Here is a 27321-nt window from a genome sequence, read left to right on the forward strand (position 1 = left end):
ACAGGAAGTGTACATTATTTACCACAAAAATGAAATGAAGTCAATTTTTACAAATACTAAAATGTTTATTACAACTCCATTGCGATCCTCAGGTTATTGCCATATAGTAGCTTCAGTTTTCTTATGACAAACCTGATTATCCTCTTGAGCTCCTGGTGAACAGCTTTGGAAGTGAATCATGTATTATTGACAAGCATCTTGATCTGTTGGAGATAAGGTAGGCCTGCCTTAATGGAAAAAATTAGTATAGCATAGAGCTGTAAGAGTGGAAGACACATGAGGGCAAAAACAAAAACAGGAAGCACTCTAAGCTGATATGAGGTGACAAAAGACACATGAGTCATTTTATATTGCACTGATTTTTTTTCTTCCGGATTTTAATTTCGATTGAACTTTGTTTATGGTGTGCGTTGACTGATCACGTAGGTCAGTGCAGGACAGGTATGTCAGAGGATGACCTCAGCGGTGCTGCTCACAGCAGACAGGCAGTTGCGTGGGTTGAGTCCACTGTAATTTTTCAGGTAATTTGTCCCATATGAAGCACCGTAGCCCTCCAAGAGGCGAAACCACTTGAGGAGTGTTCTGTGCAGCCAATCGTCAGTACCAACTCCGCAAGACTACAACAAGGCTGGGAGTGGGAGGGAGGACTTGGGAAGCAAAACATGGCGAAATAACAAGTTTGGCTGTTAGCTGCAGTTTGAAATTGCACCTTATCTGTCGTGTTGGAACTACAACTACAAGTTCATAAAATCTGGACGCTGGGCTACGAAAACAACGTTTATCTTTAAATAGTCGAGGGCCACAGTTTACAAGTATTACGGTGGCCGGAGAGAACATAGTCCCTGCCTGTCTGCCTGTGTTTTCCCCGGAAGGTTGGCAGTGCTAGGCGCGACTGTCAACAGAAAATGGATGAAGACGGAAAGTTTATTCTGGAAAAAGACAATTTAGCATGCTAGCTTAGCTGCGTTAGCTAGCCAGTTACTGTTGGATCGATCACGCGCACCTGACTCGGAATTCGGATTACAGCGCGCTCGAGCCAAAATTGAGGAATATTTAAGTCGTGTTAACAAGTTTGACAACTGAGGTCGCAAAGAAATATATTTCAAACGAGGCTATTATTTTCATTTTCCGCACTTACCCCACAGTAATATTCAGGTGGGACTTAATTAAAGGCGAGTAATGAGAGCCTGACGGTCGGTTCTGGTGCGGTGCGGACGGACCCGGACGCCATCACATCAGACGTTGCGTTCTCCTCAAAAACAACCGCTGCGTTGCTGAGCTGTAAATGATATTTTACATCACATCAGTCCAGCGAGGATTTTTTCAGTGGCACACCAGACGTTTGTGGTAGTTTTTTTTCCGCGACACGCATGTTTTGATCAATATAAGATTAGCTGGGATGTTGTACAGCAGCAGAGCCGCGGCGTCTTGTCAAAATGAACGCAGCAAGGTGTTCAACAACAGTGGAGGTGCATCGCATTGAAAACCTGCCAGCTGTTAGAACAGCACCGACGACCGGCTAACGGTGACGTTAACTGTTTGTTGAAATCTTTTATTTTAAGTTGAACGTGTTCTGCTCACAAATTGCAGCCGGCTTTTCTGTAAAACAACTGCGGATAACATAGCTCTCGGCCGGAGTTGACGTGAGCTAGTCAGCTGGGTGCGTCTGTGGCAGCTCTATCTGCGATGTGTTTGCTAATCTAAGTGCTACCGTGTTGTTCCGCAACAGTTTCACCATACTGGACTGCCCGCTTGCTATATTTTCCTCTATAGATAAGCCCGTATAGGCTCGTTTTAGCAGCCACTTAGCCCAAGTACTTCTTATCAAATCACTGGCTAACTTGTTAGCTAACGTTCCAAGTTTCGCCAGCTATGTCTGAAAACGCCCCCACACGAAGCCTGGATGACATAGACCTCGCCGCTCTCAGGGTGAGTATTATTACAAGATAAGTGTGCTGCACTCTATTCATGTAAAATTATGGCAGACAGACGCAGTAGATGTTATGTCATATGAACCAGAGTGTCAGTTTGTCTCTGATACAAGCACGACCACATCACACCCACGCAACAAAGTTGAGGTGGGATAAACATCCCTTGGCCTGGTAGGCAGCTGTGCTGTTTTAGTAGCACAGATTCCCATCAAAGATATTGTCTGATTTCTCCATCTAACAAAGAGACACATTCTCCAGTATTACCAACTTTTCGTGATTCTTGTGTTAATATCAAAATACATGAATGAAATCATGGCTGCTCCTGTCTCTAGGGCTTAACACTTTGTGATTGCCATTTAGTTATTTTTTTATTATGTACACAAACATGCTGAACATTTTTTGTTTGATTTGGCTGTTTTTTCTATTTTTATAGATAGCAATGCACAAACACTGTCCCTTTTGTTTATGTGGTTGTTGTTTTGGAAGTGCTTTTTCATATGGGGACCTGACAGATCCCAACTTGAATGACAAATCCTGTAACTATCCCTTTGGAAAATTGGATCTGGTCTTTCTGGTTTAGTTGAGTTTGATTTGGATTACTGGCAGCATTCTCATGCTGCATGTCTATAATAACAACAAATCAGACTTTGTCAAGGATAGAACAAAGAGGTCCTGGACTTCGTTCCCTGTGATTTCAGTGGTCCACCTTGAAGGCCTCAGTCTAAAAAAATCTACCTGGCTCTTTTGACCTCCTTCCTCTAACATTAGAACCGCCCTGCCTGGCAAGAAATGAAGTCAGATGGAAAAAAAACAAACATGCTTGCCACTATTCCCATTTGTTGAAAAAGGGTAGAGTTTCTGAATCACGACCACGGATCTTTTACTCCCTTTTGATGTATCCCTACATCTCAAAGGCAGGTGTCAAAAAAATAAAACATTTTGCAGCAGTCAGTTCCCTTAAGACAGAACCGTATTAGCATTATAAAGACATATTTTATGCATTCAGTCACTGTTTTTTTGCATGGATTACAGCCCTGTCTCTTTCCTCTTAGGTACAGCTTTTAAACATAACCATAGCATTCACTTTTATATTAGATAGCCTATATAAATCTCTTGTCTAGATTTAAAAAGACCAAAATGTTTCTGAAAATGTGCATCTGGCACCAAGTCTAATGTAAGAACTAAGAACCTGAGTTTATAATTGTGACAACATCACCAAAATGAGGAAATCGCAGGTAGAAATTGTGCTGTTGAAATTAAAAACATATCAGAAAATACAAGCTATTCCAAGAAATATACAAGAGGAAAATTGAAATTCCCTGTACCCTTTGAAAATATCAGGAAACTTGGCAGCACTTTGGTGTAGCTTTAACCGATTTGTGAGGCTTAACAGGAGATCAGGGGTAGTTTATCCAAATCCTAGTTTGTTGGGTTGGTGTTACCTCTTACCTTGACTCAAAGGAGAGCTCACCTGAGAATCCCTCAATTTTTAAAATCCCAGTTCTTTATAATACATCTGTATAAAGTGGCAAGTTGTGAATATAGCCCACTTGTCTTCAATGGAAGTACATTCACTTGATTGAATTTGGAAATTGGATTATCAGTCTGGAATCTCCCTGTCACAGTGTTTTGTTTTGGATATTTTGGCCGAAGTGACTGCATTTTTTAGTGACTTTTGTCAAATGGCATTGCAGTTTATGTACTGCTGTATTGTACATTAACTTGGAGTAATGTTTGAATGTAATTTCTATTGGTTAACAATATGTCTATAAGGGCAGTTTGGTAGAGGACATGGTAGTTACTGCCCACCCCTTCAGTGGTTTGGGGTTAGATACTCGATAATGTTACGTGCGGCTTTGCTGGACAGTCCACTGAACACAGTTGACTGTGTCTGTGTTTGAGAAACAGGTTGGGGATCTTGTCCTCATTGCTACACTGGCGACTCCTGATTAGTCAAGGCGCTGTTGTTACAAAGTGAAATTACTGTTGAGTTAAGGAAATCCTTTTACCTCCTTTTTATATTTAGGTGGCAAAAGTTTCAATGCCAAAATATGCATGGCCAGCAACTGCTAGAGATAAGTGTGAAACTGTCTTTGTGATGTGGGTGAACTGACCATTTAAAGGTGCTCTGTGGAGTTTTCTTGTAAACAAACAAAACTTATGTTTGTGTTAAGTGTTACTCAAAAAAATGCATCGTATGTATCATTGAGCACTAACAAATGTGTTGAATTAATTTCCCTCCTAATAAAACATTTGCAAAGGCAATTTTCTAAATTTAAATCCAGTGTTTACATCCATGTTTATGAGCGAGCAGTCTTCTTCTTCTCTGTCTTTGTTGGTGCATATCTTGGCTGTTACTGCCACCTGTTGATCAGTGGAATAGTGTGAAACCATTTGCAGGACTGTGCACCATGTCACCTACATGTGCGTGCATGCATGTGCGTCCTTGTGCGCGCGCATGAGATAAACAAAATGGAGACCAACCAGAGAAAAACAGTTCCATAGCACTAATAGAGTACAAAAACTCCTCAGGGAACCTTTAAGTGGCTCAATCACACCATTTCTCAAGTTTGCTAAAGAGTGCAGAAGGACTCCAGCATTACATAATGACAGTCCAATGAACACAGGCAGCAACAAATCATTTGTGCAGACACTTTGTTCTCACGCCAGTAGAATTGGATAAAACCAAACCCCCTGCACAATTGTATTGATTACAGAAGGCCTAATAAGCTCCCTAGGACTAAAACACAAGTGACAAGGCCATAGTCCAATAAAAATGTCTGCTGAATTTCACAGTTTTGCTGAAAATTTACAACAAATGGAAACTTACTTGTATGATTATTTTCGGTTTTTAAAATAGAAACTTTGAGAGTGTGATGAATTTTGGATGCTGCTTAGCGGACACATGCCCTCTGGAAATAAACCTCATGAGAAATGTAGTCTTGTGATTTTGTTTTATTGCAGTGAAACAGCCTATCCTTGCTATGTTTGGAATAACTTACCTTACATAAGTGTGAGAAAAGTGAATGGTGTAATATTAAGAGAAGCTCTGACTAAGATTTACAAAGCCTCACTGTAATTACCAGTAAAACATTGCATATTAAATGCCTACAACTACCTTTCTTCCATGTTAGCTTTATTTCACATTGATGAATCGTGAATGTTATCATGTGTCATGTATCAAACTGTTTGGATTGGTGAAATGTAGGCCATTTGCTGACACAAGGCCCATAATGGTAGCATAATTCAACTATGGCAGTCTTGAAGAGTTTAAAAATGTAAATGTTTTATTGTTAGTAAAATACTTTAATTATTTATGAAGGCGTGAAAGAAAGGTCTACTAGAAAATTGTGCTCTGATGATGTACAGGGAATGCTGTGTTTGAGTTTTGATTTTGACGATTGTTGCAGCTGTGTAACCACAGATATGGCAGGCTTTTTTAAAAAGACTTCCTCTGTAAGCTAAGTTGACACCCCTGCAGGAACTGTGTGGTCAGCGTCCCCATGGGCTATTACCAGTGTCTTTTAGAGTTCATACCTCGTTGAACTGACAGGCATGTTGGACATTTTTTGAACGCTCATAGCATTATTCCCAGATGTTCTCTAATATATTGAGTTTACACATTAACACAGCAGCATGATATCCACAAGAAGTGTCAGAGCTGCCACTTTGATAATTTAAGCAGGCTGCCTGTGGATTTCTCCTCCAGTAGTTTTACTGCTTCCTCGCGTTTTTTGCAATCATCGCCGACGATTGGTTTGACTGCTGATGCTGTGTTACTCCTGTAACATAACTGTACCCTTCCCCTTCTCTCACTTCATTCCTCTCATCCCACTCTCCACGCTGGACGTGGGTGAAGCTACCGCCCCTGCCTCGCCACCCACACTATCATTACATTATTCTCTTCATACCATCATTCTCCTGCCTCCTACTTGACGTCACGGTCCCCCCTCTTTTGTTTCCTTCTACATAACATGCTTCAAAATTTGGCCAGTGTGTTTATGTCATCATATGAGCAAAAGTGTTGTCATTTCCCACTTTTACTGCCAGACTTTGCACAAATATATACATGCTTTTTTCCTCATACGTTTTCCTCGTCTCAAAGGAATGTTTCCCCTCCTTGTTGAAGGCAGAAAACCCATCATTGGAAACAGATGAAAGCAGGATAGGTCATGCTGTACATTCTAAACCTAAAGCTGCAGTCTCACCACCCACACATCTTCTTAAAGCCATATTGAAATTGCATGAAAGTGGAACTGCTTGTCATTTTCCCTTGTCTTTGGGGGAGGGGGTTGCATAATTATTTCAAAGCAACCTGCTCATTATTAAAGTAATATGTGTTCAGTGCATTGACACGTCAAATGAACACATCTGGAAAAGGCCAGATGTCCTGTCAATGTTTGAATTCATCTTTGTATATCTAATCTACTATCAATGTTTAGTGTATCTGCTTGTCTGTTTCTTGTCTTGAGGGTGGGCGGTGAGTGTGTTAGTAGGTGGGCGGCTAGGAAGATTGAGTTCAGATGATTTGTATGGAAATTCAGAATTGTAGTATTGGATATAAATTTGCTAAGGAACGGTTGCTATTTGTTTTTCATATGTTTTTATGTATAATTTATGTTCTACTGAGGCTGATGTTTATCTTTGTATTTATATGACAGTGTTCTTGAGGGAGTCTATAGATATTTATAGCAGCTATCCTCTTTTTCTAATGGACGTACACATCTGTTGCACAGAATAATTCTAAATGCAACAGTGTGTCTTACTAAATACTGTATTAAATAAAAATAATATAAAAATATTTAAAATGTTTCTGTTCCACCTTAAAATTTAAATGACAGAAAAATTACTCAAATTATGTTGACCTGTTTTGTGTGTGTGTGTCCTCAACAGTGTTTTTCAATTCAGACATGTTTTTTAATTCAGCCTCTGTGCCAACACTACGAAAGCCAGATTGCAGCAATTACCAGAACAGGTGCAGTTCAGTAGGATTTGAGTAGTCAGGGACCACTCTTAACTGAAGAAACATGAGTGTAACAACATGAAATACGACCTCCGCTTAGGGTTGGCATTGAAGTGTAGATGTGTAGGATTCAAAAAAGAACAAAGCATCATCACCCACTTGAAAACAAAAATAAATATAGTGTGCTTTTGAGTGTAGTCTCATTTAATTTTACCCCCAAATCTGCAATAAAGAAGGCAAAAATGAAATGCTGTTTTTATATGCAGCATTTTATTTTTTGAAAACATTTAGTTGATGTGGCACGACAAGGCAGAAAACATCAATGTCCTTGTGTATTTGACCCTCTTCTGTCTCCTCTCTCTTTCAAAGGATCCGGCAGGAATCTTTGAGCTCGTCGAGGTCGTCGGCAATGGGACATATGGGCAGGTGTACAAGGTGAGACCTGATGCCTGTGTCACATCTGGATGATGTAGGATTTTTATTGGAGATTGAAGCATTAAACACATAAGTTGTCACTTGTGCGATGCATTGCTGTAAAACTGAGCGGGCTGGAGTGTGGCTATTAAGCCCACCCTACTGCCTGCTCTTTTGTTAAATGTTCTGTGCATTAATTTCTCAGATTACAGCGGATTTATCTCTCTGCTACGTCAGTGCATTTTTCAGGTGTCAGACTGAAAAGTCTAAAGTGGCTGTGTCAGAAAGATAAGAGACTCCAGTTGGAGAAAATGTAATATATGAAGGGTGAAATGTGGTGATAAAGCAATTAGCCACACTTAACAGGCAAAATTCAAAGAGTTTCAGAAACGGTCCCAGGTTAATTTTAAACTGCTGACCACTCTAACCATGATCCAAATTGTTGTTGAATCAGGGCCGTCATGTGAAGACAGGCCAGCTGGCGGCCATCAAGGTGATGGATGTTACAGAGGAGGAAGAAGAGGAGATCAAAGCAGAAATCAACATGCTGAAAAAATACAGCCACCACCGCAACATAGCCACATACTATGGTGCCTTTGTCAAGAAGAGTCCACCCGGACATGATGACCAACTTTGGGTCTGTCTACTCTTAAGCCTGGTCTGATCATTTTAAAAAAATATGCCTGATTGATTGTGCTCACTAAGCTTGCGTTTGTCTGCATGTAGCTGGTGATGGAGTTCTGTGGGGCGGGATCAGTGACCGACCTTGTGAAAAACACTAAGGGCAGCTCTCTAAAGGAGGACTGGATTGCTTACATCTGCAGAGAGATTCTAAGGGTGAGAAATTGTCAGTCAAAACAAATCTGAAGCAAAGGTTGCCTTTTACTGAGCATTTTTTTGTCTCGCAGGGCCTTTCTCACCTCCACGCCCATAAAGTTATCCACAGAGACATCAAGGGCCAGAACGTGCTACTAACAGAGAATGCAGAGGTCAAACTTGGTATGTTGAGGGTCTTGTGTCGTTTGGTTGCAAAATGCATGCTATCCCTCACTGTCTCACACCCTTTCCTTTCGTCTGATTCCTTTGTCGATACTCAGTTGATTTTGGGGTGAGTGCCCAGTTGGACAGAACCGTTGGGCGTAGGAACACCTTCATCGGCACACCTTACTGGATGGCACCTGAGGTTATTGCCTGTGATGAGAACCCTGACTCCACCTATGACTACAGGGTAACAGCAGCACTGTGTTTGTGTTTGAGAGCACTATACTGTGAGACCATATGAAAGACAGACTGACCTGGTTCCTTGTGTGTGTTACAGAGTGATATCTGGTCCTTGGGGATAACAGCCATTGAGATGGCTGAGGGAGCTCCTCGTAAGTGCGCCTGTTTTACTTGTTCTTGGTTATACCATGCATTTCTATGTACTCGGCAACAGATCGTGTCTCATCGTTTCAAAATTCATTCTGAAAGACCTCATGAATGAGTCTTGTCTTGCATACGCAGCCTTGTTGTCTGTGCCTTCAGATGGACAGCTGACTCACTGTAATCAAGGTAGTGTAGTCGTGAGCTGGCAGTTGGTGTGTGGAGGCTGATTGCACAGATCTCTCTCTCTGGTCTGTCTGCCTTGGGATTCGGTGTCAAATCTGACTAAGAAACAGAAAATCTCCCTTAAGAGTAGAAGCAAAATACATTACCTCAGCTTTGGTAAAGAAAATTCATGTTAAACAGTGGTTCACCATCAGTGACTTATCATGCTTGGTATACTGCTACATTTGACCAGCTGGTGGTTGTTATAATAAGAATATTATAACCCTCCCTGCAGCAAGATTCGACTTGCACTCTTTACCTATTGGTTTACTAAGTATTGCATTTGAGATTAAAGTAGTAGCAGAAAAACACTTGCAATATGCAGCTGACGTTTATGAGCTCTGCATTGTTACAGAATGTGTCTTCACTCTGTCTGAGTTTTACAGACGCCTGCAGCTTATTGTTGAGTTGGGGACACAGTGTGCTTTTTTGAACAGTAACTACACTAAAGTCAAATTGATATTCCTCCTCCACTTAAATCTTTCAAAACCTTTGCTTTTTGATACTTTACAGTGTAGAATGATATATTTGCGGGGTTTAAGACTAAAAGACTGTTTTCGCATTAATCTGTTGATGGAGGAAACTTCACGTTAGTCTGAGTTTAAGGCATCAGCCTACAGTTATGATGAACTGGTTTGGAAGCCAATCATGGTCCAATATGCAACTTACACAAGAGTGATGTTGAAACATTTTGCCTTCACTTAACAAACACTGAAAACCTTTTGTTTAGTAGTTAAACTTAATAACAAATATATATCTGCCTAGATTATATATTTCTCATTGAGTGAGAGGGGGTAGATGTATTTTTAAGAATTCTTCAGGCAATGGAAAAAAACATAACAGACACAAATCATTATTCCAAGCAGCGAGTATTTTTATATTTCCCAGAGGGGATCTTTAATCTTAAAGGTCAAGTGGAGTCTGGTTTTCTGAGTCAGAATAAATTTGTACCACTGACACTTGCAAACATTTTAATGTTCTTTTTTTCACCATGTTGATGCTGCTGTGAATGACATAAGGCATACAGGCCAACTGTCAAGCTGGTGTTGATGTGTCATCATAAATTATGCAGTGTTAGTTACTCACTCCATCAGTCTCATTACTAAAGTATATTTCTGCTAAGTTACAATGTTTGTTGTTTTTGGACATGCTTTTTATCCCCATTGGTGATGCTGAAACCATTTGCCAATCAATTGATCCACTGATCAACAGAAAACAATGGAAAACAGTTTTGTCAGACAAAACAAGCAATGTCCAGACACCACATTTGTGTCAGATAACTTCAGCTGAGTATTACATAGTTAATTCATCAGTTTAATGATTACAATCATTATTAGGTGCAACCTTAGTTGTTGCCTCTCTCTTGTGTTTCTTTATTTGATCACCATGATCACCATGATGACAATGATAACAACCAATGGTTGTTTTTTATTGAGTATATATAGTTATAGCATTAGTCAATTTTCAATAAACAACTGCAATTGCTATCTGTAGTAAAATTATTCCTTAGAATGTCTGTATTGATCACAAGACCTCCTACATTTTTTGAAAATTCCTTTGTGTCCTCCATGATAGAATTGGGGAAGATGTCAGTTTATCTATAGAATATAAAAAGACAGGACTGAGCAAAATGTATATGTGATATCTGTCACAATTTAATTAAGATGTGTCATTGTACCAGTTACAATAATGTATTAATTAGCCTTACAGTTATGCATCAACATTGCTTGCTTGTCAGCATGTCACATAAAATCTCAGCTAATCAAATTTTTTAGCATGTTTCTGCTTGATTTTTAAAATAGTTTGTACATCGCACACAGTAAGTTTTATGTATTTTAACTTTGAGGAAGTGTTTTGGATAGATTTGTCCAGTTGTTTTGTTTCAGCTTTCTCCAAATTGTGTTATTTAGCAAAAGGTGTTAGTGCAACACTGTTTTGAAAATGTGACTTAAAAGTATGAGGACACATATTTCCTACCAAGCCACATATAATTTGCACAACAAGCCCCCAAAAACAGATTTAAACATTAAGAACTTAAAGCTTTTGGACTCTGTACAATTGAACTGCTAAAATCTAAACAAACAGAATAAAACACCTCAGGTGTTTAATGAAACATTAAATGAGACAGCAGTACAGAATGTAACTCTGTGTACTTGCTCCTTTTCAGTGACAGGATGTTGACACAACTGCCAACATCCTGTCAGTGGGTGATCCATTCCTTTTAAATGGAAAAAAAAACATTCATCCCAACTAAACAAATCGGAATTTTGTATGAACGTTATTATTATGTGTCATGCATGTTGAACATGCATGTTATTTGAAGCACACTTTATCAGTACAGCTAAATTAAAACAGCCCTCTGTTTTAATGTGGCCCTTTTAAAATGCTGAAATGAAATTTCCTCTTGTCTTTGGCTCTCTCAGTCACGTTGCATATGGCCTAAAGACTGCGTTATAAAAGCCTATTCACTGTCAAAGTGTAAAGCTAACCAGTCAGGTTTAGCTACCTACGCTGGGAACACAGTGACTCACAGGCCTTGCTCTTACATTCAATGCAACATAAGCCTGGGGCACCAGGAAATATTGGGTAACAGCATGTTTGATACAAAAAGTATGTATAATGGTGGATAGTATTACAAACTGCCGTGTGGGTATATATCGTATTCTGTCTAACATATAATTTATTTTGATGTTCCTGTTTTTCTTTTTAGTGCTGTAGCTCTAAGCTTGGGTAGGTGGATTTAATAATACCTAACAGCTCTCACTATCTCTTTATCTCTGTAGCCTTGTGTGACATGCACCCGATGAGAGCCCTCTTCCTGATTCCCAGGAATCCCCCTCCCAAACTTAAATCGAAAAAATGGTGAGTTATCAACCAACCTGCTGTCTCGTTGAGCCCAAAGTCTTATTTGCATGTGTAATAACCTAGACACAGGCTTCCTTCACATGGTGTTAAATGTGTTTCAAAGCCTCAAACCCTCAACGTGACTGAAATGTATTTTTTGTCTGCTGCAGCATACATATCTGCTCTGCAAATCACACGTCATGTGGGAGTTATTTTTATTTGAAACACTTTGGTTTTCTGATGGCATCCCCTAGTTATGCATTAATTCAAGCAAATACCATTAATTATCCATCGATGCACATCAAGGCCTTATTTTGATTCAGCCAATCAAATCTTGCATGCAACAGTATTGTCCACTTTCTGTCATAGTCAGAGCAGACAGTGACATTGAGCCAGACCACAAACCTTCAACCATCAATGCACGTCTTGCCCTGCACCTTAGCTTGTTGCAACATACAGATAAGCAAACATTTAAAGTTCAAAGCTAAAACCACTTTGTACGCCTAGTACTCTTCAGTACATGTAGCTGCAACACAAGCTTGTTCACTTTGTCACTCGTTTCCTACAGTGTAGCACGGGCTGGCCACATGCCAGTCTCTGTCAATAAAACACAGACTGCAAAACGCCCCTCAAGGTGGCCGAGAGAAAAAGGAGCATTCCAGAGGTTTTGTCACCACAAACACTGCTGGAGATGTATCAACTTCTTGTCAAAATTATCTGGTTTCATTGCCACAAACACAACCCCTTCTCGTCATCCCCTCCACCTCCCGATCTGAAATTCAAGTTATACACATGTAATGTCAATGTGATATGGCATGTTTTGTAAAAATGCCAGTATGGTCCATTGGCCTACAACAAGTACAAATGTGAATGTATCAGTGGTTTGCAGAAACATTAATGATATTTCCCAGAAGACTTTCTTCCTTTCATAATAAAAAATATTAAGTACACATTTTAAGTTGTTAGTTTTGACTACAAGCAGATATGACTAAATGTGGTAAGTAGAACTTTAATTCAATGATGAATGTATAATTTTCTTTTTCTGGTACTGTGCAGTACATTACACACAGTAGTAGATAAGTTCTGTTCCAGTGTTTATCCCTATCATTTTACATGGAAACCATTGCATGTGGTGCATCAGACAAACATTTGAAGAATATAATTCTTTGTATTGAAATAACACAAGTTCTGCAATAATCAATTAGCTAAATCCACCAAAAACATGCAATATACCAAAGTGGAAAAAATCGGGTCATGGCTGGAGAGCACATTTACAAGCAGTGTAGTAACTTGGTTGCTCTGTTTACTTGATGTTTGAGAAAACAGGTTACTGCAGAGCAACAATAACCAGGTTATGTGCATATAAAAAAAAGACGCTTAATGAGAGCAGGACTGAATGGAAAGAATGCTGCTTCAACAAGAACCAATGCAGAATTACAGAAGTGTGACTTCTCAAAGCAGCTGCTGTGCTCCGGCTTACTTTGGTTGTATTTGTCCCTCGATTAGGAAAGAGATCTGAGTTTGCTGTCCCTCACTTAGTATGAGAGGTCATGTGCTTTGTTCCAGTATGGAGACAGATATGATTGTGAGAAAGACAAGAAGCTGTAGACATTTAAACTAATTTGTCATATTCTTTCTCCTACCCTGTGTTGTTGCTCCTATTACTCTCCCTGCTACTCGTTAATGGACCCACTTAGTAGAGTTTATGCTCCCACTGCATTCAGAATGCATTGTTTCTTTCACAATGTTTTATATAATTCTAATCCTAAAGAAGCTTTTAGTCAATATGGTGTGACTCACAATAAACAATTATTCAAATACATAAGTAAGCAATGGACGCAAGAACATTGTTGAACTCATACAGGTGATATTCCTGCGTGATTATTGTAATGCATTGAATTGTATTTGATGGTGATGATGTGCTCACATTTTAGTTCCAGTTTCAGAGAAATTAAGTAAGAAGAAAGTAACAGATAGGAGTAAAGTACTTCAGATTGTTAGTGTACTGTTCACTCAGTTTACTTGTGTGTGCTGGCAGCTCCTAGCTTCCCTGTCAATCAAATAATTTCCATAAAGACATTACTGTATAAAATGGGTCGGTGCAGAATGTTGTGATGTTGTTCAGTTCGACATGAGACTGTGAGAAGGAACTGGGAACCTTAATGGCTTTAGTTAGCAACTGTATTTAATACAAATGTCACACACAACATTCCTCATGTGAGAGGGGCTAAAGACAGACCTTGTCCCACTTGAATCTCTTTGGTTGTTGTTGGATCAGGATTCTGGGCAATCACAGCCCAGTTGCCAACTGTTCCATGCCTCCCCACCCTCCCACTCTCCCTCACTAGTTTATCATCCTCTAAACTTCCCCTTCATCCCAGGTCCAAGAAATTCATTGACTTTATAGAGGGCTGTCTCGTGAAGACATATCCCAGCCGACCATCCACAGAGCAGCTGCTCAAGCACTCCTTCATCAGGGATCAGCCCACTGAGCGGCAGGTCCGAATCCAGCTCAAAGACCATATCGACCGTACGCGCAAGAAAAGAGGAGAGAAAGGTAAGCAAATGAGATTGAAAGCCAGCTTATGTTGTCTTGTCATGGACAGTGATCAACTGAAGCATATTGTCATTTTTTTCTTATAGAAGAGACAGAGTATGAGTACAGCGGTAGTGATGAAGAGGATGAAAATCGCGGAGATGACCGGGAGTCAAGGTAATTACAATTTATGGTCTCTATCAAAGAAGTATGTATGTTTGACTCGTGTTCTCTGTGTGAATAAATATCCCCCAAATCCTCTCCCTCATCAGTTCAATCCTCAATGTACCTGGTGAGTCCACCCTGAGGCGGGACTTCCAGCGTCTGCAGCAGGAAAACAAAGAGCGCTCGGAGGCTCACAAGAGGCAGCAGGCCCAACTGGCTGCTCAGCGTAGGGACCCCGAGGAACACAAGAGGCAACTGTTGCATGACCGACAGAAACGCATTGAAGAGCAGAAGGAACAGCGTCGCCGACTTGAAGAGGTATGAATCAACCAGGGAATTCATATCATATCTGTGTACTAATTATCAAGCTAGAGCCATTCATTGGATGTCTTTAGTGTGCATGCGCACTTAATAATATCAGATACTACATTTGCCCCACATTTCTCAAAGCTTATTGTCTTGGTTCGTCTTTTTGTTTCCTGTTGTTGGTTTTCATTCACTTATTAAAAGCAAGAATATGTGATTTTGCCAGATAGATCAGTGGTGTCGTGGACCTTATTCCCATCGTTGACCTTGTTTTTGTAATTAGCTATAATCCTGCACATTTTGCCAGAGGCTCATGATACTACTACATAATGCAACACACGACAGTACATTTTTAGTTCAAAGCAAAGCTGCACCAAGCAACCAAAATCTCAGGTTCCTTGTCTGTAATGTGTCTGCTCTTATCCTACCTTCAGCCACTAAACTATTTGCTGTTGCCCTGTAGTTTGACATTCATCAAATCTCTAGTCCTCATGTCAGTTTCATGTCACAGCATTTATGATTCTATTGTGTGCTCTAGTAAACCTTTTGATATAAGATAATGTGAATGTTAAAACTATGACTGTAAATATTAAAATAATAGTAATAATTAAAAGAAAAATAAATTGTAGCATGTAGAAGTCACAACGTTTACTTAGCATAGATTGTGAAATTTGATAATGAAGCCTGTGCAGGGCTTGTAAAACCTATCCAGTTGTCAGCCCAAATATGTAAACAGTGGGGAACAGAGTGAGAATATTCAAAGTGAAAGGAAGTCTGGCTCCTTGCAACTCCAGTATGAATTATTAATTCTGCAAACATTCACCCAGAATGAGATGTTTTGTGAGTTTGAAGTTTGTAAAAAGCATGGAAACTGTATAAAGGCAGTTTTACCTTTTAAGGAGTACAGAGATTAGTGAGTTGTATTAGTGGCTCAAGATTCCTACTTTCGCCAACCTAAGACCACTAATCTTTTTGTTCTGAGGCTGTGAACCAGCACTGGAGACTCCATGTAATAATTTGACTAACATAATGCATAACAACTATACGCATGCTATGTTTTATAATATAATAACATCTAAATAATGTTTTTAAGGTGTTCAGTCTACCCTCTAAAGATATTAAGCAGACCAATGAGCTAGCTGTAGTGAAGTTACGAATAAAAACAGTGTAACCAAGATACAGATACAATTTATATTACTTTCACAGTTAAAAAGTACATGCTGAGAGTGAGACGTATGAAATATAATCAGCTTATCCTTTTTCATATGTTAATATCTTTTATAACCCTTTACCAGCAAACTTCCTACCCAAAGCAATCTTTTACTTGACAAGTTAATTTGTACATTGTGTATGTACAATGTGTAACACTGTGTAGCACCCCACTGTATAGATGAATACAAATTCCCACTGACTTTAGTGAGTAAAATGCTTGCAAAGTACAATTATTGGAGCAATATTATAACAGTTGACACAAAGCCTTAATGTATACTTGAAATGTTGTAATATTTCACCACCCTTGAATGTGTATCAACATGTCATATATGTATATATATATCTCTGCCCAGAAGGAAACTGAACTTGCTTTGAAGTTGTATCTAATAGAGTTGACAAGAAAAGTCTCATCATAGTGACAAATTGTGAAGAAAAACGGCCTTGTTGAAAGCTCTGCTGTACAGATCCTTCAAAGGTGGTTCTCAACACTTGCGAAAAGATATGTACGGAGGAAGGATATTTTGCAATAAACTAAAAATGGCACCAGAAACAGTTTACTTACTGGGAAATACATTTGTATTCACTATCTAAAGCATCTTTTTCTGCATTATAATCTGTAAAAAAGACAGCATTCATATCAGCAAATATCAGGCAACATGTACACCAATACTGATGTATTTGTGATAGGGTTAGGGTAATGATAGGCCAACATCGGCTAATAATGTCGGCCAACAGATAATATCGGTGGCCATATTACCGCATGCATCAAACAAACAAACTTTACAACAATGTCACTCTCCATATTGTATTTTAGTTTATATTGATGCAGAAGTGAAGACAATGAAAATAAAGATTTTGTGTTTGTACTGTGATTTAATTGTTTTTTGATTTCGAAAGACATACAGTACAGTACCTGTTTAACTCAGTTCATTGGTGCAGCTGTGAAGTGTTTGAGGAGTTTTAGGTAATTTGAGTGAAGCGCACACTATTGCAAGTATTGTGCAGTATCGGCAAGGTATTTTACTGCAGTGAGACTGAACTCCCCTAATATACCTCCACCTCCTCTTCTCTGGCTCCTGCTCAACTGCTAAGTGCCAACAACAGTTGAGTGAACTCAATAGAGCTCTGAGTGTTTTGTGTCACTACCAAGTGGGACGTTCTCATTTCACCACTAAGAAGAAACTGTGTTGTTTCCATGTCCCTTAAAACGGCAGATAAAGACTGGTCCATGCCAAAAGTGAAAAACTATGATCAGTTTGAGTTTAAATCAAAGCAGCAGTCAGAAGATAATTAGGATGCAATAGGTATGTGTGTGCAGTGTGTGTGTGTGTGTGTGTGTGTCTGTGTGTCTGTGTGTCTGTGTGTGTGCGCACACGTGTGCGTGTGTGAATGACTCACAGCCCTGCAACCCTGCTTCCTTCCTTTATTTATTTTTATTTTTTTACAGCTCTTTGCACAGAAAACAAGCGAAGGTTTGCTTATAAGCAGGCTATCCATTATAAATTCCCCAGTGCAAACATAGCCTCTGTGCTCATTTCTCTTTTTCCTGTCACCCTTCTCTCCCAGCAACAGAGAAAAGAGCGAGAGATGGTGAGGCAGCAAGAAAAGGGTCCCCATCGGAGACTCGACGATATGAGACGGGAGGAAGATAGAAGGTTGGCTGAGAGGGAGCAGGTAACCAACCACAGGAGACGTGGGGCTACAATCAGCCTATCGGTGTGAAGTGTGGGTGTGTCCACCGGCAACACAGTGCAAGTTGCTCTGGTGGTGAAATTCCACGAGTAGGTTGCCATAGCAGCAAGGGTCTAAATTAGTGTATTTATTCAGAGATGAGTTTTTCTGTGGGTGAGCTCTCTGCGTCTCTTATGCTCTGTTTCCAGTCTCCCCTCAGTAACACAAGAGTCTGGCATCAGAGCACCATTACCTGTAGTGCCAAATACTGATTTTATGTTAGTATGTTAGCTTATTTTAATCACAATGTACAGCTAAACATTTTAATAATTCTTAATAAAGTAATGTCTCACAATTTCTATGTAGTGTTGCGCAGTAATGTTGTTTTTAATGGTACTTTTATCTGTCTCTTGTGCTTCTAAACAGGGACGGTGCATGTCTTGTCAGGAAATTTCAGTGTTAGAGTGGTGATTGCTATCAGGGCAACGCATAGTTTCTGTTGTTTACTGGAATGACATTACATAACTGTACATAACAGCCCTTATCATCTACCTCTCCCCTGTATATTTTCATTTCCTTGTTCCCACCTTAATGTCTATCATTCCTGCTTTCTTACCTTTCCACAGGAGTTTATCCGACATAAGTTAGAAGAAGAGCAGCGGCAGTTAGAAATCCTCCAGCAGCAGCTGCTTCAGGAGCAAGCACTGCTTATGGTAACTAGTCATAACTACTCCCTTTATCATTTCTTGCTGTGACTGCAGAAGCTTCCATGTCCTATAGGTTATTATAACTCTTCCGTAAAGGAGAACACTGTGTGTATACTTGCAACAATGTGGCTTGTTTCTGTTTACGTCAAAACCGAAGGTATGAGGCAACAAGATGAATACTTTTACAGCTCTTAGTTGTATTGTTACAAAATAAAGCATATTCAGGTTGTACATGTGCAGCCTCTTGATGTAGATATGTTCTACATTATGCAGAGTGTGGGTGCATATCCCACAATATTGCATATCTTGAAAAGGCATGCACTGACCTAGATTTTGGGGGCAGTTTTGGGCTGACTTCAGAAGAGTTTACACACTTCAGTCATCTATGTTTGAGCTAGCTCCTGTGGAGCATAGAAGTTGCTATCATTAGAATTGAGCCATAGCATTAGATTTTTGTTCCTGTTTATCGGTGGGGAGAAAGAGCTAAATCCTCACTACTGTATACATGTGACAATTCCAATAGTTTCTCACATATCCTTCTAACAGGTAGGTAACACATACACATAATCTCTGTGTATATGCATATCTTCATTAAGACCAGAGCACACTCAAAAGGCAGTATCCCTGGAGTAGTTTAAGGGGTTCAGTGCCATGCTCAAGGGGCAATTGACAGAGATTACATGTGCAGCAAACTCTCCAAGATGAGAAAATGTTGGCATTGTGGCCTAGGTTGGTATTGCAGGGTCTTATGAAAATGGATGAAAGCTATATCCCATATACAGTCGTTTCAACAGGAATACATTTTTTGACAGTCACAAACACCCCAAAATGATTATTTTGATTTGTCGAATGTGTCTAACTGTAATAATGAATCCTGTTGTTTCAATCAAATATTTTCATGCAAACTCAACACTTCCAGCAGCTGGTTCACAATAAAATCCTTCTTGTAGTGCCTTTCATTAGATGTTATGTAGAGGGTGAGAAGCAAATTGTGAGTAGAATTGAACTCAACCACCTGTGAAAATCTTAGGACATATAACAAAAGGCATGATGAAAAAGGAACTGCTGGATAGCTTTGATGGGCAACTGCAGGAAGTGTGAAGTCACACACAATTCATCGCTGATAGAAGTTGGTTTAAATCTAAATTCTGACATTTTCTGGTATTGCTGTCTGTCAGGCAGTAAGTACATTTCAAGACAATGAAGCCACTGTATGGCCATAATCTATCAATAAAAAAGGATAATTTGGGCCTTTGTTTTGATTGATTTATTTTTACATGAAAATAGTTAATACAATCACTAGCCTGTCTCTGAAACTTAACTTGAAATTGAATATATCCATGTTGTACAGCAGGGCAGCAAGCTTTTATCTCCTCTTCCACAGGAGCTTATTCAGTGTCCCTCTGAGAGATATACTGTACTGTAATCCGTCAATTGTGTCCTTGGTCGAGTCTTAAGTCTCCTCCTACACAGGGAAGCACCTGGTTGAGTTATCCTCACTAGGTGCCAGACAGTGCTCTCTCACTGTGGAGGAACACCACAGTGGTTTCTCGAAAAAGATCCTTTTTATAAAAAAAAACCACACAAACATATTTTGGTTGTCTGTATCCACAGTTGTTTGCTTTCACTCTCTACCCAGACCATGTGGGCCATATGTGAGCATCAAAATGAAGATTGACTTTGAAATCTAGTGCTTGCTTTGTGGCCCACAGTGATTTGCAATCTAAGCAGTGAAGAAGAAGAGCAAATGACAACAAGTATTCCACTTTCTGTAAAACCAATCTCTGCTGTTAGAAAAAACTGTGTGAAATGAGTCTACATGTAAGGGACTCATGGTTGAAGCTATTTTCATTTTTATCAAATTTCTTGTTCCTTACAAACGCAGTGTGCCTACAACTAACAATGAAACAAGTCTATATGTCAACGGACTCACTTTTACACTTGTTTGATATACAGCACAATATAGTAGATCAATATTCTTTCATGTGGGTTGGTAATTGGCCGCTGCACTAAAAATAGGAGTACACTAGAGATGATAAGATCTGCCCAAAACAGATATTATCTCAGTGGATGAAATCAGTATTAGGTCAGCTAAATATGTAAACCTCTGCCTCGATTTTCACTGAATGCAGACTTGCTGTTTTGCAGATGTAGTGGTTCATTTATGACCAGCCTGGCCCGCCTGTTGTCCAATCTTGACAGCAGTGTCTTGCTTTTTCTCAGGAATATAAGCGGAAGCAGCTGGAGGAACAACGTCAGTCAGAGCGGCTGCAGAGGCAGCTGCAGCAGGAGCATGCCTACCTGGTGTCTCTGCAGCAACAGCAGCAAGAAAAGAAGCCCCAGCTCTACCACTATAACAAAAACCTGGAGCCCAACAACAAACCAACTTGGGCCCGTGAGGTAACGATGCTGCCTGCATTTGAAGCACGCGCACACACCACAATGAAACCTTTGTGCAGCAGCCTACAGAGTAAACACTCTTTCACTGTCGTCCTTATTTCAGGTGGAGGAGCGAAGTAAGCTCAACAGACAGGGCTCACCCAAGATCTGCACCACTGTCTCTGACACTGCCATCCAGTCACGCTCTGACTCAATCAGCCAATCAGGAGTGGTCCAGTCTGCTCAGACCCCACCGATGCAGAGGCCTGTTGAACCCCAAGGAGGGCAGGGCAAGGTGGGTGTTAACAAGTGTTTAAAATTCTGTTCATTAAATCCTCCTAAATATAGGAGAGAAGACACAACAGCTTGTGCCTTTTCCCCCCAATTCTTACGCTGCTTTACCCTTTATTGTCTATGCTACCTTATTCACACCTTCTTTTTCTTCTCTGTCCTTCTTCTGTGTCTCCTTTCCCTCTCCTCCCTTTTGAAATCGCTTATAAATGAAAAAAAAACAAAAAACCACAAACATCACCTTGGAATACAAAAACAACCTTGCATTCTTCTCCACTTTGGCCTGCTCCTCCAACTGTCTTGCACCTTCTTCCTTCTGCTCGGCTGCTCCTCCCTCCTGGTGTGCTGCTGCTGTCCTCTGCAGTTCCAGATGGCTCACTTGGTTCCACTGAAGCCTTACGCTGCGCCTGTCCCTCGCTCCCAGTCCCTCTGTGACCAGCCCACTAAGACCATGTCCGCCTTCCCCACCCAGGATCCCTCGCTTACCCCCACACCCCGCCCCATCCACTCTAGAGAGCTGGTTCGTCAAAACTCAGACCCTACTTCTGAAACCCCTGCACCACAGGCACACCAAATCAGAGAGGATCGCGGCCCCTGGATCCGCCTGCCAGATGTGGAACTCCCACCCAAGGTGAGATCTAGTGACTGGTTTTGAATTGGTAGTAAGTGCACTTGTGTTTTAAACAGTACTCCCATATCTTCACACGGATACAAAGATAGCTGAACTACAGTTAGTAAACTGACATTGAGGTCTTATTTTATAGGTCCCATGTTACGCTCATTTACAGGATCATACTTTTATTTTGGGTGTCTACTAGAAACTGTTCATGCTTCAATGTTCAAAAAACACAATATTTATTATAATACATTACATACATTGCTGTCTTTAGATTCCACAGAGGACAGCGTCCATTGCCACAGCTCTCAACACCAACCTGACCTCCGGCATAAGGCATCCAGTAAGAGCCAGGTATGAAAGAGAGAGCTGAATGATTCGATCACATATTTCCTTAAATTAGTGCCTCCCAAATGGCAGTAGGTTTTAATGACAACCCGGGCTAATTACTCAATGTATCCTCATGGCAGCAATCCAGATCTCAGCCGCAATGATCGCTGGGAGAGAGGAGACAGTATGAGCATCATATCCAATCTGCCCCAGACTGGCTCTCTAGAGAGGCATCGCATCATCAGTGAGTCTCTGCCTCCCCAGTGCTATTTTTCTGCAGTCTGATTTCAGAAGTATAACTACACTCTACAATATTGCTTTTTGCAGGTTCCTCCAAAATGGAATCACCCATTCTATCCCATGATAGTCGCCATAAGCCAGGGGAGTCTCGCACGTCCTCACGCCCTGGGCGCCCTGCTGTAAGTGGTTCTTTAAAACAGACAGTATGTTGGCTGTGTCTCTCACAAATACAACTAGCCCTAACATTGGTCAAGGGCTGCATGCAATACATAATATTAGAAGTTACAAGATGAAAAGCACTAACTTACTGTACTCAAAACCACCTGTTACTAACTGAAGGTTTTCTCCTGACGTTACCTTTCCTTTACACTATATGTACTCCACTACTGTTTCCCTTCATGTTTCTACTCTTCTCAAATCCCTGTTTGTTGGCTTTACCTCAAAAAATGCAGAGTTACAAGAGAGCTATAGGGGAGGTTAGTATCAATGTGTCTTCGTCTTTGACTTATGCATGACTTTCGACTGAACTGCATGCTCTACACTTTCCTTTTACATTTGTTGGGTTAATCATGCTCTGTCTTTAAATGAAATTCCACTCTTTACATAAAATCATTTTGAATGCGTTTACATTGGTTCTGTTACAATGTGGACATCCTACACCCCAACACAGGCGTTTTCTCAAAATCATCCCAGAAAATCATCAGGCAGCAGGCTCTGAATTCTGACAGTATTCAGTTTTTGAGCTCATCCATCCCTCGCCTTCAGCTGTGTTTGGATTGTTTCTAAAATTACTTTTTCATAAATTTTTCTCCTTTTTGGCTACTTTCTTAAGTAGATTAGATGATGATTAAAACTTTTTTGGAGTTCATTCTTAAAGTTAATGATGGTGTGTTTGTGTGTAGGACCATGGCCTCTTTGCCAAAGAGCGTGCTGAGGAGCAGCCAAGGCCCCCAGTCAAGGCAAACGATTACTCCTCCTCTTCGGAGAGCAGCGAGAGCAGTGAGGAGAGCGAGAGTGGCGAGGGAGCAGAGGAGGAAGAAAGCCCCACAGATCGGTAACATTAACACCTACAAACACTAACAATTCAGGAAGAAAAGATGTATTTTTATATACTTTAAATTAAATATACTTATACTTCCTGTATGTCATCCTTGATGTCTCTGCATCATTTGATCTCAGTCACAGGGATGCAGACACCGACTCGGTCAACACCATGGTGGTTCATGAAGATGAAGGCGAAGGAGGAGAGGCAGAGCAAGCTGGAGGCTATGGGGATCAGACCATGCTGGTGCAGAGGGTGAGTCATCTGTATACATAATGATGCTTAAAATGCATTGTGACTTGATGGGGAAATCAACACAACACATGTGAGAGCAGAAAGACACTAGGCACTGGGTCCATTTTGTTTTTTGGCTGACCAAATGAGGAAGACATGACATTATGTGGAGCCAATTTCCATCAGCAATGACTGTCAGATTGCTCACTCCACTGAAAGCCACAGAGCAGATTCAACATTTTTCACCAATGTTCAACAGGCACAGGAAGAAATTAACCACAGGAGAGGCAGACATACAATTCAGCACAATTTTGCCATTGACGGACCATAATGTTAAATGGCCACAGGTTCAGTATTGCAAATCTGTTTTTGGAAATTTTAATAATTTTAGAATAAAGTGGGACATTTTGTGTGAGAATATAGCTGAAACAACATTCACATGAAGATCTGAGTTTGGTATTTCCTCCCATTTTGGCCGTGTGACTGAAAACAGGACTGGGCAAATCACAGGAACTCGGCCCAAGGTTGACCATGAGAACTTTTTGCAAGCTTGTCGTACATAGTTGCACTGTAAATGTGTATGTGTCAGTAATGCTGCAGCTGAATATTGTTTTTATTTTGTAAACTGCCTGAAGCCACCCTGTGCTGGGTTGGCATAAATGTCTGACATTTTGGAGAGACAGTAATATGATTCAGTGACAGACGGCATGCATCTTGCAGGTGGCTCATCATTAGTTGAATGTGGGAAGTGTCACCTTCAAGTGCAATTGTGTGTGTGTGTGTGTGTGTATTTTGAATATGCAAGAAGCGTCAAATATTTGTGCCAAGCTAGTTACAGTTACATTATGGAATATCAGAAAGATATGGAGTTATTAATTTATCAGCCATGATTATAAAGTACATACAAAGAAGAAGAATTTCGATTACTTTTACACAATCAGTAAATATGCCGTCTGTCTTTCAAGCAAGTCTTCAAACGTGTCCCACTGACAGCACACACATTCAGCTGCATGACATTAGAACAGTGGCAGTCCTACATTTATGTCACCCTCTTAATAGAAAAATTAATATTATCTTCAGGAGGGCATGTGTAATAGCACTGTACAAATGAGTTGCATGCCATTTACCACTGAGTAGTGCAGCAACAAATGATTATTTTCATAGTCGATTAATCTGCTGATTATTTTGTCACATAATCAGTTAGTTTTTTGGTCTACAAAATGTCAGAAAATGGTGAAAAATTTCAATCAGTGTTTCCCAAAGCCCAAGATGAGGGTCCTCGAATGTCTTGCTTTGTCCACAACCCAAAAACATTCAGTTGACTGTCACAGAGAAGTAAATAATCCAGAAAATATTCACATTTAAGGGACTGTAATCAGATAATTTTGTTTTTCTTAAATAAATACTCAAACAAATGATTTGATTATCAAAATAGTTGTTAATTTAATAGTTGACAACTGATCAATTGATCGCTTCAGCTCTACCACTCAGTTAGCCTTAGATGTGGTTTTAACTGAGCCTAATAGAGGGTGTAAATTATCTTCAGGAGATTCAGAACATCATTTACTGTGGGCATATACAGTACATTTGACATGAATATTTTTTTGGTCACATGATTAGTATTTATAAACTGAGAATTGACAATAGAATTGACAAATTGGTGACCTTTTTGCTGTTATTTAAGTTTTTTATTTGGACTTTTGTAAGCTGTGGAGACAGATCTTAGCAGAGAGCACCAGTAAGTGTAAAAACCAGTATTTCAGATTATCAATACCACTTTTTTCCCCCTTTTTTCTTTGATTTGGCAGTAAGACATTCAAACTTTTGCCTGTTCAGTTTTCGCTATAAGATATGTGGCTGGGAAGTATCCACTGACATTAGTTTGTGCGCAGCAGCTAGAGCCTGGACAAGTCAAATAACTTTTGGGAGTCCTTTAGACAATGGTGACAGAAAGCAGAACCAAATTCTGCTGTGTGTAAATCAACAGTGAAGCATCAGTGACGCTAGACAAAAGTAGCTGGTTCTCCCGGTGTTTAAGGGATGTACTGCTGTGGATGAGGTCGGCAGTAAAACCAAATTTAGCCACCTAAAAAAGGCCCTAAAATCTTAATATCAAGTGTACGCTATATCTAGAATATTTTCACCATTTAAGCTTGCCGTCAGACAGCCATCTCCGATGGGAAACTATGCCCTTATATCGCTCTCTCCAAAGCCACCAGACTTTTGCGACAAAACCATTAATTTTCCCTTGCACAACATATGAGTTGTAGGTCTGCTGCTGCCTCAATGAATCTGTTTGTTTGTGTAATTATGCGACTTTGGTCAAATTTTAACTAGCCCTTTAAAACACCAAATGGAAATAATAACACAAACTAACTGATTTAAAGCAGTGGTATACCAGCAAATCCTGTGTTTTACAAGGTAAAATGTCAAATGAGTCAAGTGACTTCGGAGAGACAATAGATGGATACGCCTTCAGGTTCCCATCATAAAGCGCTGTCTGATGGCAAGGTAAAGTGGTGAATATGTTCTAAATATAGCGAACACTTAACCTGATATTGATTTGTTTTTACGTGGGCCTTTTTTTAAGGTGGCTAAAACACATTTTGTTGCTGCCCCCATCGACAGTAGTACATCACCTAGATTCAACAGCGATGCTTATGTCTGCTTCTCCAAACTGTAGGCGTCCCGATACACCGACTGTGGATACCTCGTACAACCCTACTTCAAAACAACCAAACTAATCCTTTAACAACACAAGCTTGACTTTTTAAAGCAAGTTTGGTCAAAACTGTCAGTTTACTTCTTGTGGTTACTGTGGCAGGTCATATCCTGGTAATTGGTGCAGCAGATTGGCCTAGATCCAAGTACGTCATTGACGTTATGTAATACGTGTTTGTGTGTGTGTGTGTGTTTGTTTGTCTTTTACCTGAAAGACCCCAGAGAAGAGGAGTCATAATGGGTACACTAACTTGCCAGATGTGGTTCAGCCCTCCCACTCCCCCACTGATTCAGCCACTCACTCCTCCCCTGGGAAGGACTCTGTTTATGATGTGAGTTTTACTGATGCTAAGTATATCAGTCCTGAATTCCTGGTTTATTTTTATGTGTTCCCTTTCTGCCATCTTTCCAACCGAACAGTCCAGTAACAGCGCACTATAACACCATAAGAAAAAACACAGATTTTAGAACTGCTAAATGCCACATAAGCATCAGTATTTAAAATGTTTTTCTGACAAAATAAAAACTCCATAGACATGATGTTGACTTAAACTACACTGTACAACTCATACACCCTCTCTGCTTCACCAGTATCAGTCCAGAGGTTTGGTTAAAGCATCGGGCAAGTCCTCCTTCACCACCTTTGTGGATCTGGGCATGTACCAGTCACCAGGAAGTACAGGGGATAACATGTCCGTCACTGGTGAGTCAGAATCTTTTTCCGACTTGCAGCAGCATCTGCAACTGCAGCTACATCTGACTGCAAAAGTATTCAGAATCTTAACCCTTGACATTATTTCTTGTACAATGAAATACTTCGTAAAAGTGAAATTATGCAGTTTTTGCTCAAGAATTAGAGAATATTTTCTCTTACACAACAACATGAATTATATAGTTCATGTTTTAATCGACTGTAGTTTCCACTAAAACATAATGAATAGGAGATTTGTGTCTAGTTCCAAAACGTATGCCATATGTTGCCCTGGTTGTGTTTTCCTCGTCATTAATATAAGAACAAAGTCTGTATACTAGATAATGCTCCCACTAATATTTATTACCTCCACTTGTGAAGTTTTGGGCATTATAGGAATCTGAAGAAGGGCTTCAGCCCAAATCGTCACATGTAAATGTA

General features: G+C 40.1%; 1 protein-coding gene across 2 annotated transcripts in view; it reads left to right on the forward strand.

Annotated features, from left to right (window-relative positions):
• Positions 1 to 569: 569 nt before the first annotated feature.
• Positions 570 to 27321, forward strand: part of mink1 (misshapen-like kinase 1) — a 35829-nt gene continuing 9077 nt past the window's right edge. Inside the window, exons 1-24 of one of the 2 annotated variants that reach the window (XM_084374389.1) lie at positions 570 to 1929; positions 7264 to 7329; positions 7763 to 7945; positions 8035 to 8145; positions 8217 to 8307; positions 8406 to 8536; positions 8627 to 8681; positions 11679 to 11757; positions 14121 to 14296; positions 14383 to 14452; positions 14548 to 14758; positions 17525 to 17632; positions 18256 to 18342; positions 20560 to 20736; positions 20840 to 21010; positions 21371 to 21637; positions 21897 to 21976; positions 22093 to 22196; positions 22280 to 22371; positions 22645 to 22668; positions 23095 to 23246; positions 23372 to 23489; positions 26405 to 26521; positions 26781 to 26892. In XM_084374389.1, coding sequence (XP_084230515.1) covers positions 1873 to 1929; positions 7264 to 7329; positions 7763 to 7945; positions 8035 to 8145; positions 8217 to 8307; positions 8406 to 8536; positions 8627 to 8681; positions 11679 to 11757; positions 14121 to 14296; positions 14383 to 14452; positions 14548 to 14758; positions 17525 to 17632; positions 18256 to 18342; positions 20560 to 20736; positions 20840 to 21010; positions 21371 to 21637; positions 21897 to 21976; positions 22093 to 22196; positions 22280 to 22371; positions 22645 to 22668; positions 23095 to 23246; positions 23372 to 23489; positions 26405 to 26521; positions 26781 to 26892 — 2839 coding nt within the window. In that variant the 5' untranslated portion in view covers positions 570 to 1872. The remainder of the gene's footprint in view (positions 1930 to 7263; positions 7330 to 7762; positions 7946 to 8034; positions 8146 to 8216; positions 8308 to 8405; positions 8537 to 8626; positions 8682 to 11678; positions 11758 to 14120; positions 14297 to 14382; positions 14453 to 14547; positions 14759 to 17524; positions 17633 to 18255; positions 18343 to 20559; positions 20737 to 20839; positions 21011 to 21370; positions 21638 to 21896; positions 21977 to 22092; positions 22197 to 22279; positions 22372 to 22644; positions 22669 to 23094; positions 23247 to 23371; positions 23490 to 26404; positions 26522 to 26780; positions 26893 to 27321) is intronic. The other variant, XM_084374390.1, reaches the window with a different exon arrangement.

This window comes from Pagrus pagrus (genome assembly GCF_965226575.1).
Source record: "Pagrus pagrus genome assembly, chromosome: 14".
NCBI lineage: Eukaryota > Metazoa > Chordata > Actinopteri > Spariformes > Sparidae > Pagrus > Pagrus pagrus.